The sequence below is a fragment of the Bos indicus x Bos taurus genome, chromosome 19, assembly GCF_003369695.1.
Source record: "Bos indicus x Bos taurus breed Angus x Brahman F1 hybrid chromosome 19, Bos_hybrid_MaternalHap_v2.0, whole genome shotgun sequence".
Classification (NCBI taxonomy): Eukaryota; Metazoa; Chordata; class Mammalia; order Artiodactyla; family Bovidae; genus Bos; species Bos indicus x Bos taurus.
In genome coordinates, this window is record NC_040094.1 from 47,189,733 (window position 1) to 47,206,853 (window position 17,121).

The 17,121-nt window shown below is 40.2% G+C and overlaps 1 protein-coding gene across 5 annotated transcripts in view; it reads right to left on the reverse strand.

Moving 5' to 3' along the window:
* Nucleotides 1-17,121, reverse strand: part of KANSL1 (KAT8 regulatory NSL complex subunit 1) — a 170,898-nt gene that overhangs the window by 124,696 nt on the left and 29,081 nt on the right. For all 5 annotated transcript variants that reach the window (XM_027517457.1, XM_027517459.1, XM_027517460.1 and 2 more), the window contains one exon: nucleotides 829-2,200. In XM_027517457.1, the coding sequence (XP_027373258.1) occupies nucleotides 829-2,117 (1,289 nt within the window). In that variant the 5' untranslated portion in view covers nucleotides 2,118-2,200. The remainder of the gene's footprint in view (nucleotides 1-828; nucleotides 2,201-17,121) is intronic.

Below are 17,121 nucleotides of genomic sequence, written 5' to 3' on the forward strand. Positions count from 1 at the left end.
AGTCTAGATAAATGCAGATCTATGTTTAAGGAGATATACTGTACTTTCTTATCTTAGAACTAAATGTAGGACCAGGAGATAAACCATGTATGTCTCTACCAGGTCCATGTAAAGTGCCACAAAGAGCTTATGGAGAATTTTCCTCAACCCAACACATTTTGAAAATCCAGTAAGAATTTATCCCAAATATGTCAATACATTTAACTTAGCTGAAAGAAAATAAAACCCAAACCTATAAAGGTTTCTTTTACGAAGAGAATCAGGTTGTGACAGAATATCATGCTTGGAGACAACCTACAAAATACTCTGAAGCACTTCCTGATTATAAGTCCTTATTTTTTTTATAAGGAAATCTCAAATGTCAAAACTGAAAACCAGGTACATTCTCTGCTAAAAGCTCAATTAAAAGCAACCATAAATTCCAGAGAACTTAACTAGGTCAACTAAACTTTTGCCCCACTTACTAGAAACAATCTGAAGCCAAGCCTCAGAAACTTACAAAACATCCTACATATGGTTTCAAAAGAAATCTAATTGTTCACTATGAAAGAATGGGTAGTTTTACAAACTAGAAGTCTTCTAGTTTTCTCTTAATAAGATTTCCATGGGAAATTAGCAGCTTTTACCCTACAGCAACACAAAACCAAAAATACCTTCCATTTCTTCACTAGCAGGTATATATGTACCCCCCCACCCCCACCTAAAATTAGGAAAAAGACAAAACAGTTTGTAGGCACCCATCATACCAAGAAGCCCTGTCTTCCCATGATGGGAATTCACCAAGTCTTTCTCCATAATGAAAACGACATTATGCGTGGTTCTACTCACAGGGGTACGTGGCGCTGCTCAGGGTCAGCTCTGGCCAGTTCTTCCTCTTCGATATCAGACTCTCCTCCTGAACTACTGTCTGTGATGTCGGAATCAAATGCTTGTTCACTGCACCTCAAGTTAGCTATGCCACTGGCTGTAAATCTCTCCAATTCTTCTGAAATTGAGTCACTTTTCAGGAAGTTGCTAAGTCCCTCTGAAGCAGCGGTCTCACTGGCAGCTTTTCTCAATGCAGCTTCGGCCTTTCGAGTCAGCATCAACTGGCTCCGGGGCCTCAAGGATTCCAAGTTTGGCAGCTTGCTTAAAGTTTTCTCTAAAAATCCACCCAGCTGATGCTGTATGTGCCTCTCCACCTGCTTGGCTTGCACAACCTGTAAGCGCTTCTGTAACCTGCGGGCCCGGCTCTCAATGTCAGCCTGCCGCCGCAGTAAAGCTGTTATCCTGGTGTCAGAATCTAAAGCACTGAAAAGGATGGAAGACAGGGGAGGCTTTTTACCCTCTAACTTGACACCCCCCACGTTAGAACTGGAGTCTGTGTCAGGTGATAACCTACTGCTTCCTTGAAGTGCCGGCTGTTCCATGGAATTTACAGAAGATTTGTTTGCAGTGCTATTATTGCTAAATACAGTTGTATGTTCTACATCAAGGCTTCTATGTGGAAGAGTGCAATTGGTCATACCCCCTTTCAAGTCCCCAGACTCAGATGCCACCACTTCACCCCCCTGAAGAGAAGATGAAGTGAGAGCCCGTTTTCCCCCATTAAGGGGACTGGAATTGTCATGATCAGAATGTGTTGAACTTTTAGTCAATTTCTTCGCCAATCCATTTACAGGTGCTTGTGGCAGAGCTGTCTGACCACTTGTATTCATGGTTCTAAGATTTTCTAAGGAAAACTCCAAAACTGGCTGTCTTCCCAACAGCTCAGCTCGGAGTTCATAGGACTGAGATAAGAGAGGGTGAGATTTGAGTACTGTCTGCTTGCTGAAGACACCGTGCAACTTCAGTGATTCCTTTGAGGGAACAGATGTTACATCGGAGCAGAGATAAGATGCCACCAGTGGTTGCAGCTTTCCCAAATCTTCCTTGGTAGGATTATTTCGGAAGTCTAGACTGGGATCCTCTGCAGCAATGGCTTTTCTTTTGGTTCCGTTGGCAGCAATAAGGATGTTGGCGTTGCCGTTATTCTCGGCACTGCCAGGGGACAAAGTGGAGGATGGGGGAGCCAGTTTGAACCGGATATGGTGTGTTTCAGCTGCTGCGTCAGTGAGAGCGGGCGCCATCGCAGCCATTCAGCACAGAGAGACAGGAAGTCCAGCCTCTCCCGGTGCCGAGGCCAGCTCCACAGCCCCTTACCGCCTCCCCAGAGAACAGACTAGAAGAGAAAGAAGAAAAGAAAGTTAGAAATACAAACACATTAGAAAACAACACACATGTTTTTAATACAAACATCATGGAGGCTGTTAACCAAACTCTGTCTTCAAGAGAACACTCAAACCAAAAGGGGAGGGTGTTGGGGCGGGGCCACAACTCTACAAAAGAAAAGAATTCCATCCTTCCTTTTGGTCATTTGTTACCATACATTGAAAGTAGTCACAGACTGTTAAAATCAAATCATCTGCATTTAAAAGAAAAACAGCTTTAAAACTTCTTGAAATTAGTGAATTTAAAGCAAATGTATCAAACTAAACACCAGGAATCAAACAGAAAAGAATTAGTAAGAACTCCTCATTCCCTACCCAAAGTCTGTATGCCAAATGTCTGTACATTTCTGGCCAAAGGATCCAATGTTTGTCAGCTTCCCACTTCTCTGTAAGATAGATCATACTAAAAGTTTTACTGTATCACACCTGTAATGCCAGCTTATTTCATCAGTTTTCTTTTTTTTCCACTGTTCTCAGTATGGCCCACCTCTCAAATTAATTGCCCAATCAATGTGTCTCTTTTCTTCACAACTTCTTGAAAGAATAGTTATAAATAGCTGCCTCTGCCCTTCTCACTCTTCTGTAATCTGCCTTCTACTCCTACGGCTCTGGCAAAGGTCACAAGCAATCTCATTATCAAATCCCATGCTCAAGTCTCAGTCCCCATTCTATCTGACTTCTCTGAAGCATGAGGTAGTGCTGACCACCCCACTCTTCTGGAAATTCTTCTTTCCCGACGTCCTTGACAGCAAGGTCCCTTCTGCCCTCTTCTCTCTCAACTCACTTCCTTGGCAACAATCTTGATAGCAATGTGTAAGTCCTCTGGTCGCTCAGAAAAACACCTTCAGCTGCACTAGTCAACATCCTCACCTCTATGTACCTCAAGCCCCCTGAAGCTCAAAACTGGATTTCTTTTTACTTCTCACCCAGTTTTATCATCTCAGGAAATTGCTTTCACCGAGTAACCCCAGCTAAAAACCTCAGCAGTGTGCCTCTTCTTCATCCCTTTTGATTTGTCTGGTCTGAGAGTAAAAGGAAATCTATGTAAAGAACTAAGCCAGCAGGTACTATAGTGTGGCCTACAAACTTCTTGAGAGCTCAAAGACCATTTCAGAGGTCCACAAGATCAAACTTTTCATAATAATATTAAACATTATTTGCCTTTTTCCACAGTGTTGACGTTTGCGATAAGGATGCCAAGACAAGTCTGAGCAAAACTGCTGGTACCTTAGCAAAAATCAAAGCAGAGGTACCTAAATGTACTAAGAGCCTCTGGTCACTGTATTCTTTACTCATTTAGTTAAAAAAATAAAACTTTTTTTAAAGGGTTATTATAATGAACTTTGATATCCTTGATGAAATACAGAAATTAGGAACTTTATTAAATCTCCACTCAAGTCTTCAGTGCATGTGTATACGTGTATCTAAATAGTCTGTGCAATGGAAGGGAAAGTACACATAGAGCACTTCTACTGCTTTAAGAAAACTGAGTTACAAGTTGAACTAGAAGCTTCTTCCATGTAACACTATTTTTACTTGGCAGAACAACTGACGAACTACGATTATACAGACTTGAATATTGAGCAGACATTTTCTTGCAAATGAACAAAGTGAACCTGTCACTCCAAGGAAACCCAATATGAGGTTTGTTGCTAATGATAAAATCTGAGTTATTATGCAAAAATAAGTATTTTGAAAATGTGTATCCACCACCATAAACTTGGAACATTTCCCCAATACTTAGTCATTTCTGATTAAACAGACTACTGCTGATTATTAGTGAACGAGAACTGGATACCACATAATGAAATGTGTCAACCTTTGGAAGAGCTGCATAACTCTGTTAGTGATCAAATGACCAATGCTCCTTAGAAACTCGTGCATGGGTGAAAGTAAGTGTTAAGACAGACCAAATGGATTAATCTGACAGAGTATGAAAAGCTCACTGATACGGCTTTAAATTCCACAGTGCAGCTAACCTTTATGAACTACTACTCGTCAAGTGTGGGCAGTGTCAAAGGATACGCACACTTTAAAAGGCTACTAAATACTTGTCTCTTTTCCAAACTACACATTTGTATGAGGTCAGATTTTCTGTACATACTTCCAAAACAACATTATCACAACAGAATGAATGCAGAAGGAGATATGAGAACCCAGCTGTTTTCTATTAAGCCAAACATTAGAAAGACTTGCAAAAATGTAAAATAATGCCATTACCACTTAATTTTTGTTGTTCTGATAAAAGTATTGTCCATAATATGTAATAGGTTGATGATTTTTAAATGAATTACTAATTTTTTTTCCCTTTACTGTGTGGCCGTACTGCCCAGCTTGTAGGATCATAGTTCCCCAACCAGGGACTGAACCCGTGCCCTAGGCAGTGAAAGCAGAGTCCTAATCACCTGATCGCCAGGAAGTCCCAGTAAATAATTATTCTTTAAATTTCTTGAAGTTTCTAATCAACTATTGATAATAACCCACCAAAGTTCTTTGTGGTTTTCGACATTTTTTAAAAGTGAAAAGGGGCCTTGAAATCAAAAAGTTTGTGTATCACTGAACTAAAAGCAACCTCCTCTCTCAAAAAAATGAGGGCAACTTCCAGTTTGGTCAAACATTTTATCTTTAGATAAAAATCAACACAGAATAGTGAGCCATGTAGTACTACACTAAGACTCTTTACCTTAAGTAAATGACTGAGAACAGTGTTAGTTGTTCAGTCATGTCCAACTCTTTGAGACTCATGGACTGTAGCCCACCAGGCTCCTCTGTCCATGGGATTCTCCAGGCAAGAATACTGGAGTGGATTGCTATTCCCTTCTCTAGGGGATCTTCCTAACTCAGGGATCGAACCTCAGTCTCCTGTACTGCAGGCAGATTCTTCACTGTCTGAGCTACCAATACACTTACACGTCAAACATGTCTACCGCTCTATGTAATTGCCAAAATTTTCTTACTCTAAGCTTGTAAGGCCTTTAACAAACAGCCTATATTCATTAAACTAGACCTGAGGATTAGAGTTTCATCCTTATGGACTTGCTGGCATACAGCATTCTGTGTAACTAACTGTTCTATGTCCACTTTTCCTATTTTTGATTTTAAATTTAAAAGTAATTTCTAATGTAATTTAAAAAATAGCTGTATTATTACATTGGTTCAATTGGCAGATGAACCAATGTAATAAGCTCTTTATTCAAAATACCTTGAGTCAATTTAATAATGGGAAAAGCATTTTCTACCATAAACAAAAACCACTATCTGATCTTCCAATCAACTCAATATCCTTGTTCAAACTGATAACAATATACAGTTGGTACTAGCCATGCAAATGGCCACCCACTCCAATACTACTGCCTGGAGAATCCCATGGACACAGGAGCCGGCAGGCTACAGTCCATAGGGGTGCAAAGAGTCGGACATGACTGAAGCGACTTAGCACTAGCCGTGCAAGGAGGCACATTATCACTGTCAGATGGTTAATATGACGAGTGAGAGGAGTAGATGGAGCCTACTACCCCAAAGCACTACAGTCTGTCTCAGCAATGGCAGGAAGCAGCCTCCCTCTGGGACCCAAGCAAGGACACAGATGTTACACAGCTTCCACAAAACCTATGGAAAACCCATGCTCACCCAGCACACATAAAAAGTGGGTTGTAATTAACATCACACCACAGAAGGTGCTTAAGCAATCAACATTCCAAAGTTATTTCAGAATTATTTCTTTAAAATCTGCAACTAAAAGAAAAATATGCTGACTCAAATCCCACCTCTTTCAATATTTCTCTGACCCTCTGAAAGCACATCTGAGAACTTGACATTAATCATATACGCCTCAAAGGCAAATGTATTTTGCTCACACTCCCTCCTTGGTCTCAAAATCCCCATGGAGTACAATGAAAAGAGCAGTTACTAAACAATTTGTCTCAATAAACAGGGAAGGGGAAAAGTGACATCTTCAGAAGAAATTCCATTCCTAACTCCTAAATCTTTATCTTTCTATATCAAAACTGCAAAAAAAAAAATATACTGGACTCTACACCCGCCTCCCCTCATTGACTTGAAATGCTGTGCCGAGATGCAGTATCACTCCCCAAACCCATCATGCATAGGTAAGAGAGCAGGTACAGGTTCACATCTGGCACCACCCATATTTAAATCATTTAACTATTTTGCTCTCTCAACTTCATCTGCAAATAACAGAACTGACCTCAGAAGGCTGCAGAAATGATTACATAAAATACTTTCAATTACTTAACTTAGTGCTGCCTGGCACAAGAGCCCATTATTTGCACTATTACTATAACCTATGGGAAAAAAACAAATATTACTAAAACGAAAAACTGTCAAGTAGAAAAAAGGTGTTAAAAAATAAAATGTATACTGTGACCTCATTTCAGTTTTAAAAAGGAGGTGGTAAGATTCTTTTGTTTTTTATTTTCTGGCTTATGTAATGTCTCCACCATAAACACAAATTGCTAGTATAATACAAGGGAAGAAGGCAAAAATAATGTAAATTTTTAAAGAGTCAAAAAAATGTGAATAAGGCAAAATATTACAAAAATGTTCTTAAATTTAACATAATGAGCAAAATGTTGATGGAAACAATTCCCATCCCACTTAAATCCCAAAAACGTTGTAGTGACTTAACAATTTAGAGCAGAGAGAAACTGTCAAACTTGAGTGTTACAAAAACAGCAGAACACCTTTTGATAAATCACCCTTCTCCAAAGAATACAAAGCATTAAAAGCTATAAGTAATTTATTAATCCTCATTACAAGCTAAGTGGTAGGTTTCTGGCTGTGATTTTTAATTTCCAGTTCACTGGTGGGGACAGATAGTAAAGTTACATTGTACACTCAGAATAAAGAAACCTAAAATATTCCAACTTTTAGTTCATCTAATAAACCACAATCTGACCAAAAAAAAAAAAAAAGATGGACCTAATGCACCTGCAGCCACTGACATAAACTATGATTCAGCAGTAAGCTTAACAGACACAAGAAGGGCTATCTTATCAAGGTCCTTTAAAAGGCTATGAAAATTTGAACTAGCTAATTAACAGTGTCCATCCCAGTCCCAAGGAAGCATTTTGGGGACTGGAAGATGTCAAATGGGTTCAGTAGGCAAACACAGGAAAAACTTCGCTGATGAGATTCACAATGCACTTCATTATGCTGCTGCTGCTGCTGCTGCTAAGTCGCTTCAGTCTTGTCCGACTCTATGCGACCCGATAGACGGCAGCCCACCAGGCTCCCCCGTCCCTGGGATTCTCCAGGCAAGAACACTGGAGTGGGTTGCCATTTCCTTCTCCAATGCGTGAAAGTGAAAAGTGAATGGGAAGTCGCTCAGTCGTGTCCGACTCCTATCGACCCCATGGACTGCAGCCCACCAGGCTCCTCCATCCATGGGATTTTCCAGGCAAGAGTACTGGAGTGGGGTGCCATTGCGTTCTCCTCGTTATACTGAATACTGCTCAAGTATTCACACCTCTAACAAATAAACATCTTTTTTCATTATATTAATATTGTGCAGAACACTGTTCTAAGGGATTTAAGTTAGAATACAGTTCAAATACATGACCTCTAAGGCCCCTTCCTGTACGTATGATTATTATAAATGGCAATATAGATTCAAGAACAAACTTCCTCCTAACACAAGTGACACTCTGGAAGCCAAAGTACACCCCAGGACAGAGCTTCTCCACCGCAGCACTACCGCCTTGTGCCGAGTAAGTTTCTGCTGTGGGAAGGGGGTCTCTCCTGGGCCCCTGCAGGTGGTTTAGCAGCATCCCTGGCCTAGAGGCCCGCTGCTCCCTCCTAGAAATTATGACAACCAAAAATGCCTTCAGACATGCCAAATGTCCCCAAGGGGGCAAAATCAGACCCCCCAATTGAGAGCCACTCTCTAGAGATAGATTCTGTATCTACAGATGTATATACATACATATACATTTCTAAACATAGATTTCCAAAAATCATACATATCTGGCTGCTTCAAATACTGCAAGTCACAAACTAACTCCACACCTACAAATGAAAGCCACACCTTACTCCCTTGTAAACTCCCAAGACAGGACTCCGGTTACACAAGAATAAACTGACAGCATCCACCTTGCAACAATGTTGATTAGCTGCCAGGGCCCAAAGGGAAGGGTCTGGACATTTGGGTGGCCAACAACAGCACTTGCATTGAAAACAGAAGCAAAAATCAGATGGGGAAGAAAAACCTGCCCATAATGTGGCTTCTACTAACCTCGTTCCACCATTACCTCATTACTCTGTACAAAGGGAAAAAAGACACAGGAAGGATGGTTAGAGAAGGGTGTGTGAAGTCATCAAAATTTAAGCTGAAGCTTGAAAGTTAGCTAAAATTTCATTATGTAAAAGGCGGAGGCAAAAGAAGGTAATGGGGCATTCCAGTGAGAGGAAAAGGTATGGGAAAAGCAGACATCCTGGAGGTTAGACGAAATGATCAACTTGTTTGAATTATAAAGCATATTTTAACAAGAGGAAACCCTATAGAAAAAGGTGAAAACGCAGTCTGAAGCCAGATCATTAATGGACAACGTTCAAAAGCCAGTTTTTACTCAGACTTAAAGGCAGCAGAAAATCATTAAAGGTTTTTCATACATGGAGTGACACGAGAACTGTGCTACAGAGAAGAGCTGTATAAGATGGATTAAAAGAAAGTAAAAAGTCAAAGGCCAGTGAAGAAGTTATTGCCATAATCTAGACAGGATACAACAAGAACTTACAACTAAGGCGGTCACCACAGCAGAATTGTCAAAGTCTCCTCCAGGCTTCAGAAGCGCCTGAAAGTCTGCAGAAAAGCCAACTAAGTGACACAAATAGGAAAGCTCTTAAGAAAAGAGAAGGTTGTCATTTCCCTCATAATTTCACCTTCTTTAAGATAAAATCCTCCCATTTATTTCTCATAAAGCTGTTCAGGTTGGGAGGCAGGGGGAACCATTTAGGTTTGGTATATCCTCTCCATTCCTAACAGTACCAATCCAAACCAGCCCGGGTGTATCAGCTCACACCTAAATGATCTTAACAGCTTTCTGACTGAAGTCTCAGTCCTCTAATCCAGCAGTCCCCAACCTATTGGTCAACAAGAACTGATTCTGTGGAAGACAATTCTTCCACAGACCAGGCGTGGGGGGAGGGGACGGTTTCGCTATGATTCAAGCACATTACACTTTCTGTGCGCTTTATTTGTGATCTAAGGCTGCCACTGATCTGGCAGGAGCACAGCCCGGAGGTAGGGGCTCCCTCGTCTAATCCATTCCTTACCTTTTCATCACTTCACTTCTTTACTCAAGAATAGCTCCTAGTACATTTCTCACGAGTCCAAATTCTCCAAGGTGAAACTTAGCATCGAAACAAGTGCATCAATTGGCATGGACCTAGAAACCACCCCCAGATTCAACTCATCATTTCTGCCTATGCTGTTGCCTCTAACTGAAGGCCCTTCTACCCTTTAAGCCCAAAACTTAATACTTCAATACACAACATCTCCACAAAAACTTTTCCAGACTATTCAGACTCACATAACTTTCTTCCTGCTTAAATTGTACAATGCACTTAAAGTCACCACTCAATTAAAATTATCTGAATGTTCCCCTAGTTGTCAGTTTGTTAACTATATTTCAAGACTGGGAAAGTCCCTTAGTATCTTTCTTTGCGTGCTCACTAACTTCACTGAGATAGAGTGCCGAGGACACAGTGAGCACTGTGAGCACTCACTGACAGGCTTGCAGTAGTCAGAGACCCAGAGGCAGGCTTTTCAAGCATAAGACTGTGCTAAGCAGAGAAAGAGGAGGAAATACCCATCAAGAAACTGACACAATTGAAATAATAGGGAAGGATTTGGGAGATGATCCACAGAACAACTTGAATGAAGCAGGTGGTTGGTACACGCACAGCTTCTTGAGAAAGAGAGGGAAAAAGCAGCTTTGTGATCAAGTGCCAAAAGTTACATTATGGAACACACGGGAAAGTTTTTCTTTTACAAATGTAGATTTGTTACAGAATACAAGAGTGAGTGGGAGGCAAATTTTTTTTCATAAAACAAAGAAATAAGGTGGACCTCACCACCCCAGTTCCTAATACTTTCCTATGCCAACAGGGCAGGGCTTGGCTGGAGAATAGATTGTTATCATGACTGCTGTTCACTAACATTAATTGACCTTTTACAGTGTCAGTCTCTGTGCTAAGTGTTTTACATATACATCCTCATTTAATTATCACAATAACAGTATAAGTTGAGTATGTGCTCAGAAGTAGCATGCCCAAGAGCACACCACTACTAAGCTACAGAAGCAGGATTCCAATCCAAACCTGTAAGTGAAAAGTGAAAGTCGCTCAGCTGCGTCTGACTCTTTACCACCCCATGACTATACATACAGTTCATGGAATTCTCTAGCCCAGAATTCTGGAGATGGTAGCCGTTCCCTTCTCCAGGGGATCTTCCCACCACAGGAATCAAACCCAGGTCTCACTCATTGCAGGGGGATTCTTTACCAGCTCAGTCACCAGGGAAGCCCAAGAATATCCAAGTGGTTAGCCTATTCCTTCTCTAGCGGATCTTCCCCACCCAGGAATTGAAGATCTCCTGCACTGCAGACAGATTCTTTACCGTCTGAGCTACCAGGGAAGACCCATGCCTATTTTTTTTTAGTTTATTTTTTATTGAAGTATAGTTATTACAATGTTGCATTGGTTTAGTTGCTAAATCATGTCCGACTCTTACAACCCCATGAGCTGTAGCCTGCCAGGCTCCTCTGTCCATGGGATTCTCCAGGCAAGAATACTGGAGTGGATTGCCATGTCCTCCTCCAGGGGATCTTCCCTATCCAGGAACTGAACACAGGTCTACTGCATTGCAAGCAGACTCTTTACCAACTGAGCCACCAGGGAAGCCCAGTGCATTATCATATACTACACATAAGGCTAAGTTTAAACTGGAAGGGACTTAACTGCTAGACACAAGGATTTTAAATTTTAGTCTTTAGAGGAAAGTCAATGAGAAATCCAAAAAACATTTTATTAAAATGCCAACAGCATTTAAAGCTCCACAGCAAGTGTCTATGAGGATGACATGGACCAGTAAAGACACTCTGATCAGGGAATCCTAAGGGGACCCTCACACAGTTGTGAGAGCTGGACCGTAAAGAAGGCAGAGAGCCAAAGAATTGATGCCTTCGAAATGTGGTGCTGAAGACTCCTGAGAGTCAAGATCAAACCAGTCAATCCTAAGGGACACCAACTCTGAATACTCACTGGAAGGACTGATGCTGAAGCTGAAGCTCCAGTATCATGGTCACCTGAAGTGAACAGCCAACTCACTGGAAAAGTCCCTGATGCTGGGAAAGACTGAGGGCAGAGGATGAGATGGCTGGACAGCATCACTGATGCAAAGGACATGAACAAGTGGCAAACTTCAGGAGATGGTGAGGGACAGGGAGGCCTGGCATGCTGTAGTCCACGGGGTCACAAAGAGTCAGACACAACCGTACAACTGAACAACACCATCACACAGGCTGAGAGTGGGTGCTGGGGTCACAGAAAGCTTCCCGGGGGAAAACATCTTAACTTGAAACCTAAAGGATAGGAAGGGTCCTGCATCGGGCTTCCCTGGTGGCTCAGACAGTAAAGAATCTACCTGCAGTGCCAGAGACCTGGGTTCAATCCCTGGGTCAGAAAAATCCCCTGGAGAAGGGAATGACTACCCACTCCAGTATTCTTGCCTGGAGAATTCCATGGAGAGAGGAGTCTGGAGGGCTACAGTCCATGGGTTGCAAAGAGTCAGACACCACTGAGTGGCTAACACTTCTACTTTTAGCATGGCCCATACAGCTACTTTCAACACCTCTGCCCCCAATTATCAATTCCAAAACCAATTCCGGCCCTTCAACATTCCCCATGTGAATAAACCCTGATCCCAATCTCTGGTTTACAATCTACTATAGATATCTAACCTAAACATACACTAATATCAGACAAGAGTAACAGACTACAGTATAGTCTAATGCTGGAGACACTAAGAACCACAGCAGTGTCATCAATGCCAAAGATAAAACAGAAATTAGGTGTGAAGGTAAACCTAGATGACAAAGCTCTGTGTTTTGCCTAAAGGGATCAGGGGAGGCTTCCAGAAAGAGATCATATTCTGACTAAATACCAAGGTTAAACAACGAGGGTTCGATAGACAGAATGATAACCAATCACTCCATCCTTAATACCACTGCCTTAGTTCAGAATCTCTTAGGCCTTACACCAACCCAGAACAGCAATACTCTCCCAACTGTTCTTTCTTCCTGTCTCAGCAAGCCTTCAACCTAGTGTTCACTACCAAAATGATTACTAAAAGAGGAGAAAATAGGGGAAAAAAGAGAGGGAACATAAATTCAACCATGCTGTGCTCCTGCTTAAAATCCTTCCACTTAAAATCCTAGTGACACTAGGATAAGGATGAACCCAAACTCCCACACAGCACTCATCTGCCCCCTCTTACACTCAGCCTCATCTTCCACCTGTCCCCAGCCTAGCCACCGCAATCTTATTTATACTTCCAGGTTCTTCCATGCCCTTGCACCTTTGCTTCTCAAATTTTAGCTCAAGATCACATGCTCTTTAAAGTATTTCCCACTCACTCCAGGTAGAGTTAAGGGTCTCATTCCTCTATAGGATGTAATAAGCATTCACATGGCATCCTGGTCATAATGGAAAATAAAGACCCAATTTTGTCACCCCCACTGACTGTATATTTCTTAAAAGGAAACTTATGGCTTGTTTCCTTTTCCTTGAATCTGCCTGCAATGCAGGAGACCCTGATTTAATTCCTGAGTTGGGAAGATGCACTGGAGAAGGGATATGCTACCCACTCCAGTCTTCTTGGGCTTCCCTTGTGGCTCAGCTGGTAAAGAATCCACCTGAAACGCGGGAGACCTGGGTTTGATCCCTGGGTTGGGAAGATCCCCTGGAGAAGAGAAAGGCTACCCACTCCAGTAATTCCATGGACTGCATAGTCCATGGGGTCTCAAAGAGTCAGACATGACTGAGCAATCTTAACTTAATGGCTTGTTTTATTTCTAACTCTTAGAGGTAGCACTATGCCTGACAGACAGTGGACCAATATATATGTTAGTTAACCTGCATATTCTACAGTAAATGCATCGGATGGAGATCCATTATGAAGTTAATGGGGATGTCTGATCATAAAGTGAAAATCTAACAGGAAGCAGGAACCAACTGAACCTAGGACAGACTTTGTCCACCTCAAGTTCTCGTCATTTACACTGCCAAGCACATGCACTCAGACTGACCAACTTTTTAAGTATACTTTTAAACTATTAAATTTGGCTACATAAGCCTTTGAAGGCATTATCAAAATTTTAAATGCAACTACTCAAACTTTTACCTAGTAACTGCACTTCTAGGAACCTATTCAACAGAAATACTCACAGATACCTAAGAATATATGCACAATTCTTTTACTGAAGAACTGTAATACAAAAAAAAGAGAGCAAACTTTAAAAGATACAATAGAATATTATGAAGTTATTAAAAAAAAAAAAACTTTATCTTGACATGAAAAATCTCTGATATGTAACTAAGTGGAAAAAAAAAAAAAAGACCAAGCTACAAAACAGGTAAGATCACATTTGTTTTACTTATCACTGAATTCATTTCCTACCAGTCTAGCTCACAAAAGGCAAAGAAGGAAAAATGGACTTTTATCTCATCTCTAACAACTCTAATAATACAAGTGTTTCTGAAAAAAACTAAAATCGAAGATTTCTCAAAGGGGTCCAAGCAATTCAAAAGCAAATACCTTCTTCTTAGGGTGCTGGGGTAAGGGGAAGGTCCCTGACTCAACTCTAGAGATCTCAGTGAAATCGACCCTATCTCTTCAGAATACTGAATTAAAGATTAACTGAAAACACACACACACACACACACACACAAACCCTGAAAAACAGCAATCTAGTATCTTTTGAAATATGGTAAGCTCTTCAAACATCCTCAGTGCTCCATGGTAACATATGAACAGTTTAATGAAACTTCCCTGACAGTTCAACTTATCAGACCAGTATTTCTACAAAGCCTCTATGCTACCAAACAGCAGAAGCTAAACTAATTAGCTTTTCACCTCTATCCCTTCACACCCTCCAGTGGAGGTGCTAATAAGCAGTCACAAAGGCCAAATAGCAAATGAAAGCCTTAGATATCAGTTTTTAGCAATTTTTTATTTAATACTCTAACAACAAAATTGTGATTCATCTTTTTTATTCAACACTTCCTCTCTAACTGAATTTAACCAGATCTGACCTTAAGCTGCTCCCTTTTTACAAAGAAATTAAAAGGTGAGAGACTCCATTAAGTTTGATGCCACTTAAGCAACTTTTTCTAAACAAGGGCAGAATCTGCTGTACTTAAAATTCAGAGTGAGATCTCATTTGGGATTCCTGGTTCAAGTAACAAGAACCAGAGTTTTTGATAACATTTAGATAAAACTGCGCTGAATTTACCTCTGCCTTATTCTTCCCTCACTCTTAAAGCTTGGGGAGAAATTGTAATTTTTAAAAAGTTAGAACTAGAGGGGGAAAAAAGGCAAGTTTACAATCAACAACAATAAAACACAAAGTTAAGTAATTCCGTGGGGGCTAGGGCCTTCCAATGTTAAAACTGTATAGAGCTAGCTGAAAAGCTTAGAAAAGCAAGCCTTACAGAAGGTAAGAACTAACAAGTATTAAGCAGCTGTCAGTTCCCAGACACCACTACCCATGGGAGACAAGAATCTAAAAGGTGTCTACCTTGAAGGGCTTCTTGATGTAATGTTTAAAATCTTCATATACAATCTTTAAGTTTCTCTTTCAGACTACTCAAATTTGTTTCTTATCCATAAATATGAACTGCACTCTCTACTTTGAAGAGTTTCCTCACACCCTCCATTTTTGCTTTACCTTTATTTGATGAAAGACAACAAAAGCTTACCACACAAACCAAAAAAACACATCTATTTCAGTCTTTTTGGAATCCAGGCTTTTTGATAAATCAAACCTATCGAGTCATTTTCTCCTATACATTCTACCCTACATCCTAAAAGACTGGCAACACACCATAACGTGGGAACAAATGATAACTGAACTAATAACGGTGACCCTTCCATCCATATATACTGATCTTTTCCTATGACCCACAATTGCAATTGTGGTCCACAATTGCAAGTGACACCCAAAGACACCACTTTCTGTCTTCTCGTGGCCTTCAAATGTTGGTGACCTCTACCACAGTGGAATATTTGTCTTTTACATTCATACTGTCTTTTTTAACCATTACTGTGATTCACTGAGTTTTGATCTCACATTTTAAGGAATGGCAAGTACTGATAAATCTCGCTTTGTGTCATGAATTATTACATTCTGGCAAGAATATTTCTACGCGACGTTTACTATGCCCAGAGGCTAACATGCAATTTATTATGATGGAAACTACAATTTAAACACATCTTCAGAAGCAACGTGAAGACTCAAAAACCAGTCTTAATATAGATTTCCAAGAAATAGTTAAAAGTCTTATTTTAGGCAAAGGACATGATCCAAGTACTCTTGGCAGGCCAGGTGTTTGGGCCGTTTTATTTGAGACACCTGCACCTATACTTTTTCATAAAGGGATCAAGTAAAAGAGCCCTAATGTAAAACATGCTTCCGGAGACCTAGAACAGTCTAAACAAAAGGCAAAAACTTACTTAAAACAGAAAAAGAAGGCAAAGAAAAGGTGCTTTAAAACTAAGGAAACCACTCAATAGTAAGATTTGCTCTGGCCCAATCAACTGAAGATGAACCATATACTCAGTCTGCACTAGTCCTTCCTTTCCAAATTCAAGGCAATGGAAAGATGCTGAAGGTTAAAAAAAAGAAAAAAATAATAATTAAAAAAAAATTCCCTCTTTTTCCAGGAAGGAAATCACTTAATTTCTGTATCTAATGACTTCACCAAGAAGAAAAATAGTAACGCCTACTGAACTCCCCTCTCAAGGAAGCTGACAAATGTAAGAGGAATAAGCATTACTCTTTAAACACACAATTTTCAATGATTATTTAGAAAATTGAATATGGATTAGTATGTTTCTTCACAGAATTTAAAAAAATTGCTTTTCTAGTACTACAACAAGGTAACTAAGCTTTACTTAGAAAAGTTCCTCTAACTAGAACCACTCAATATTAAAGTAACTTCTCAAATCAGCTTCATCAACCAAAATGGCCCCATGTTTACAGATTACATGAGTTAGGTTGTATCAAACAGAACAAATCTATCAGCTGTTATTCACTTTAAAATACAATTAAAATCTGTGGTCAATCTATAAAATCCAGAGGAGGTACAGACACTGGCTACAATGTAGCATGACTAGAAATGGAAGGGTATTGGCAGTGTTTGAAGAAGAAAAAAAAGAGAGTTGTTTTCCTTTCTTCTCACCTTGATAAAAGTTCAAAAGTGAACTAAGGTATACTCATTTTCTAGCTTCCAGAATTTTCCTCAACAGGATAATGATAAGTCATCTAACAATGAAAGTGTGCTCTGCAGGTTTAACCATAGAAACAACATGTGTAGGCAGGAAGAAAATCATATAAAGATTGAACATCTCACCTGCTGTAAAGCACAAAACTCAAGTGCTAAAATTCTGAATAAGGCTTTCAGGAAAGATGCAGGAACACTTCTAAATACTTCACTTAAATGGATTCACAAAGGGCCAAAAACCCCACCATACCTCAAGACTCTCTCAATACTTAACTGATCACTCTTTTAACTGCCTACAGACATAAATTAAAAATACTTATTAAATATATACTTGAATACAGCAGTCCTC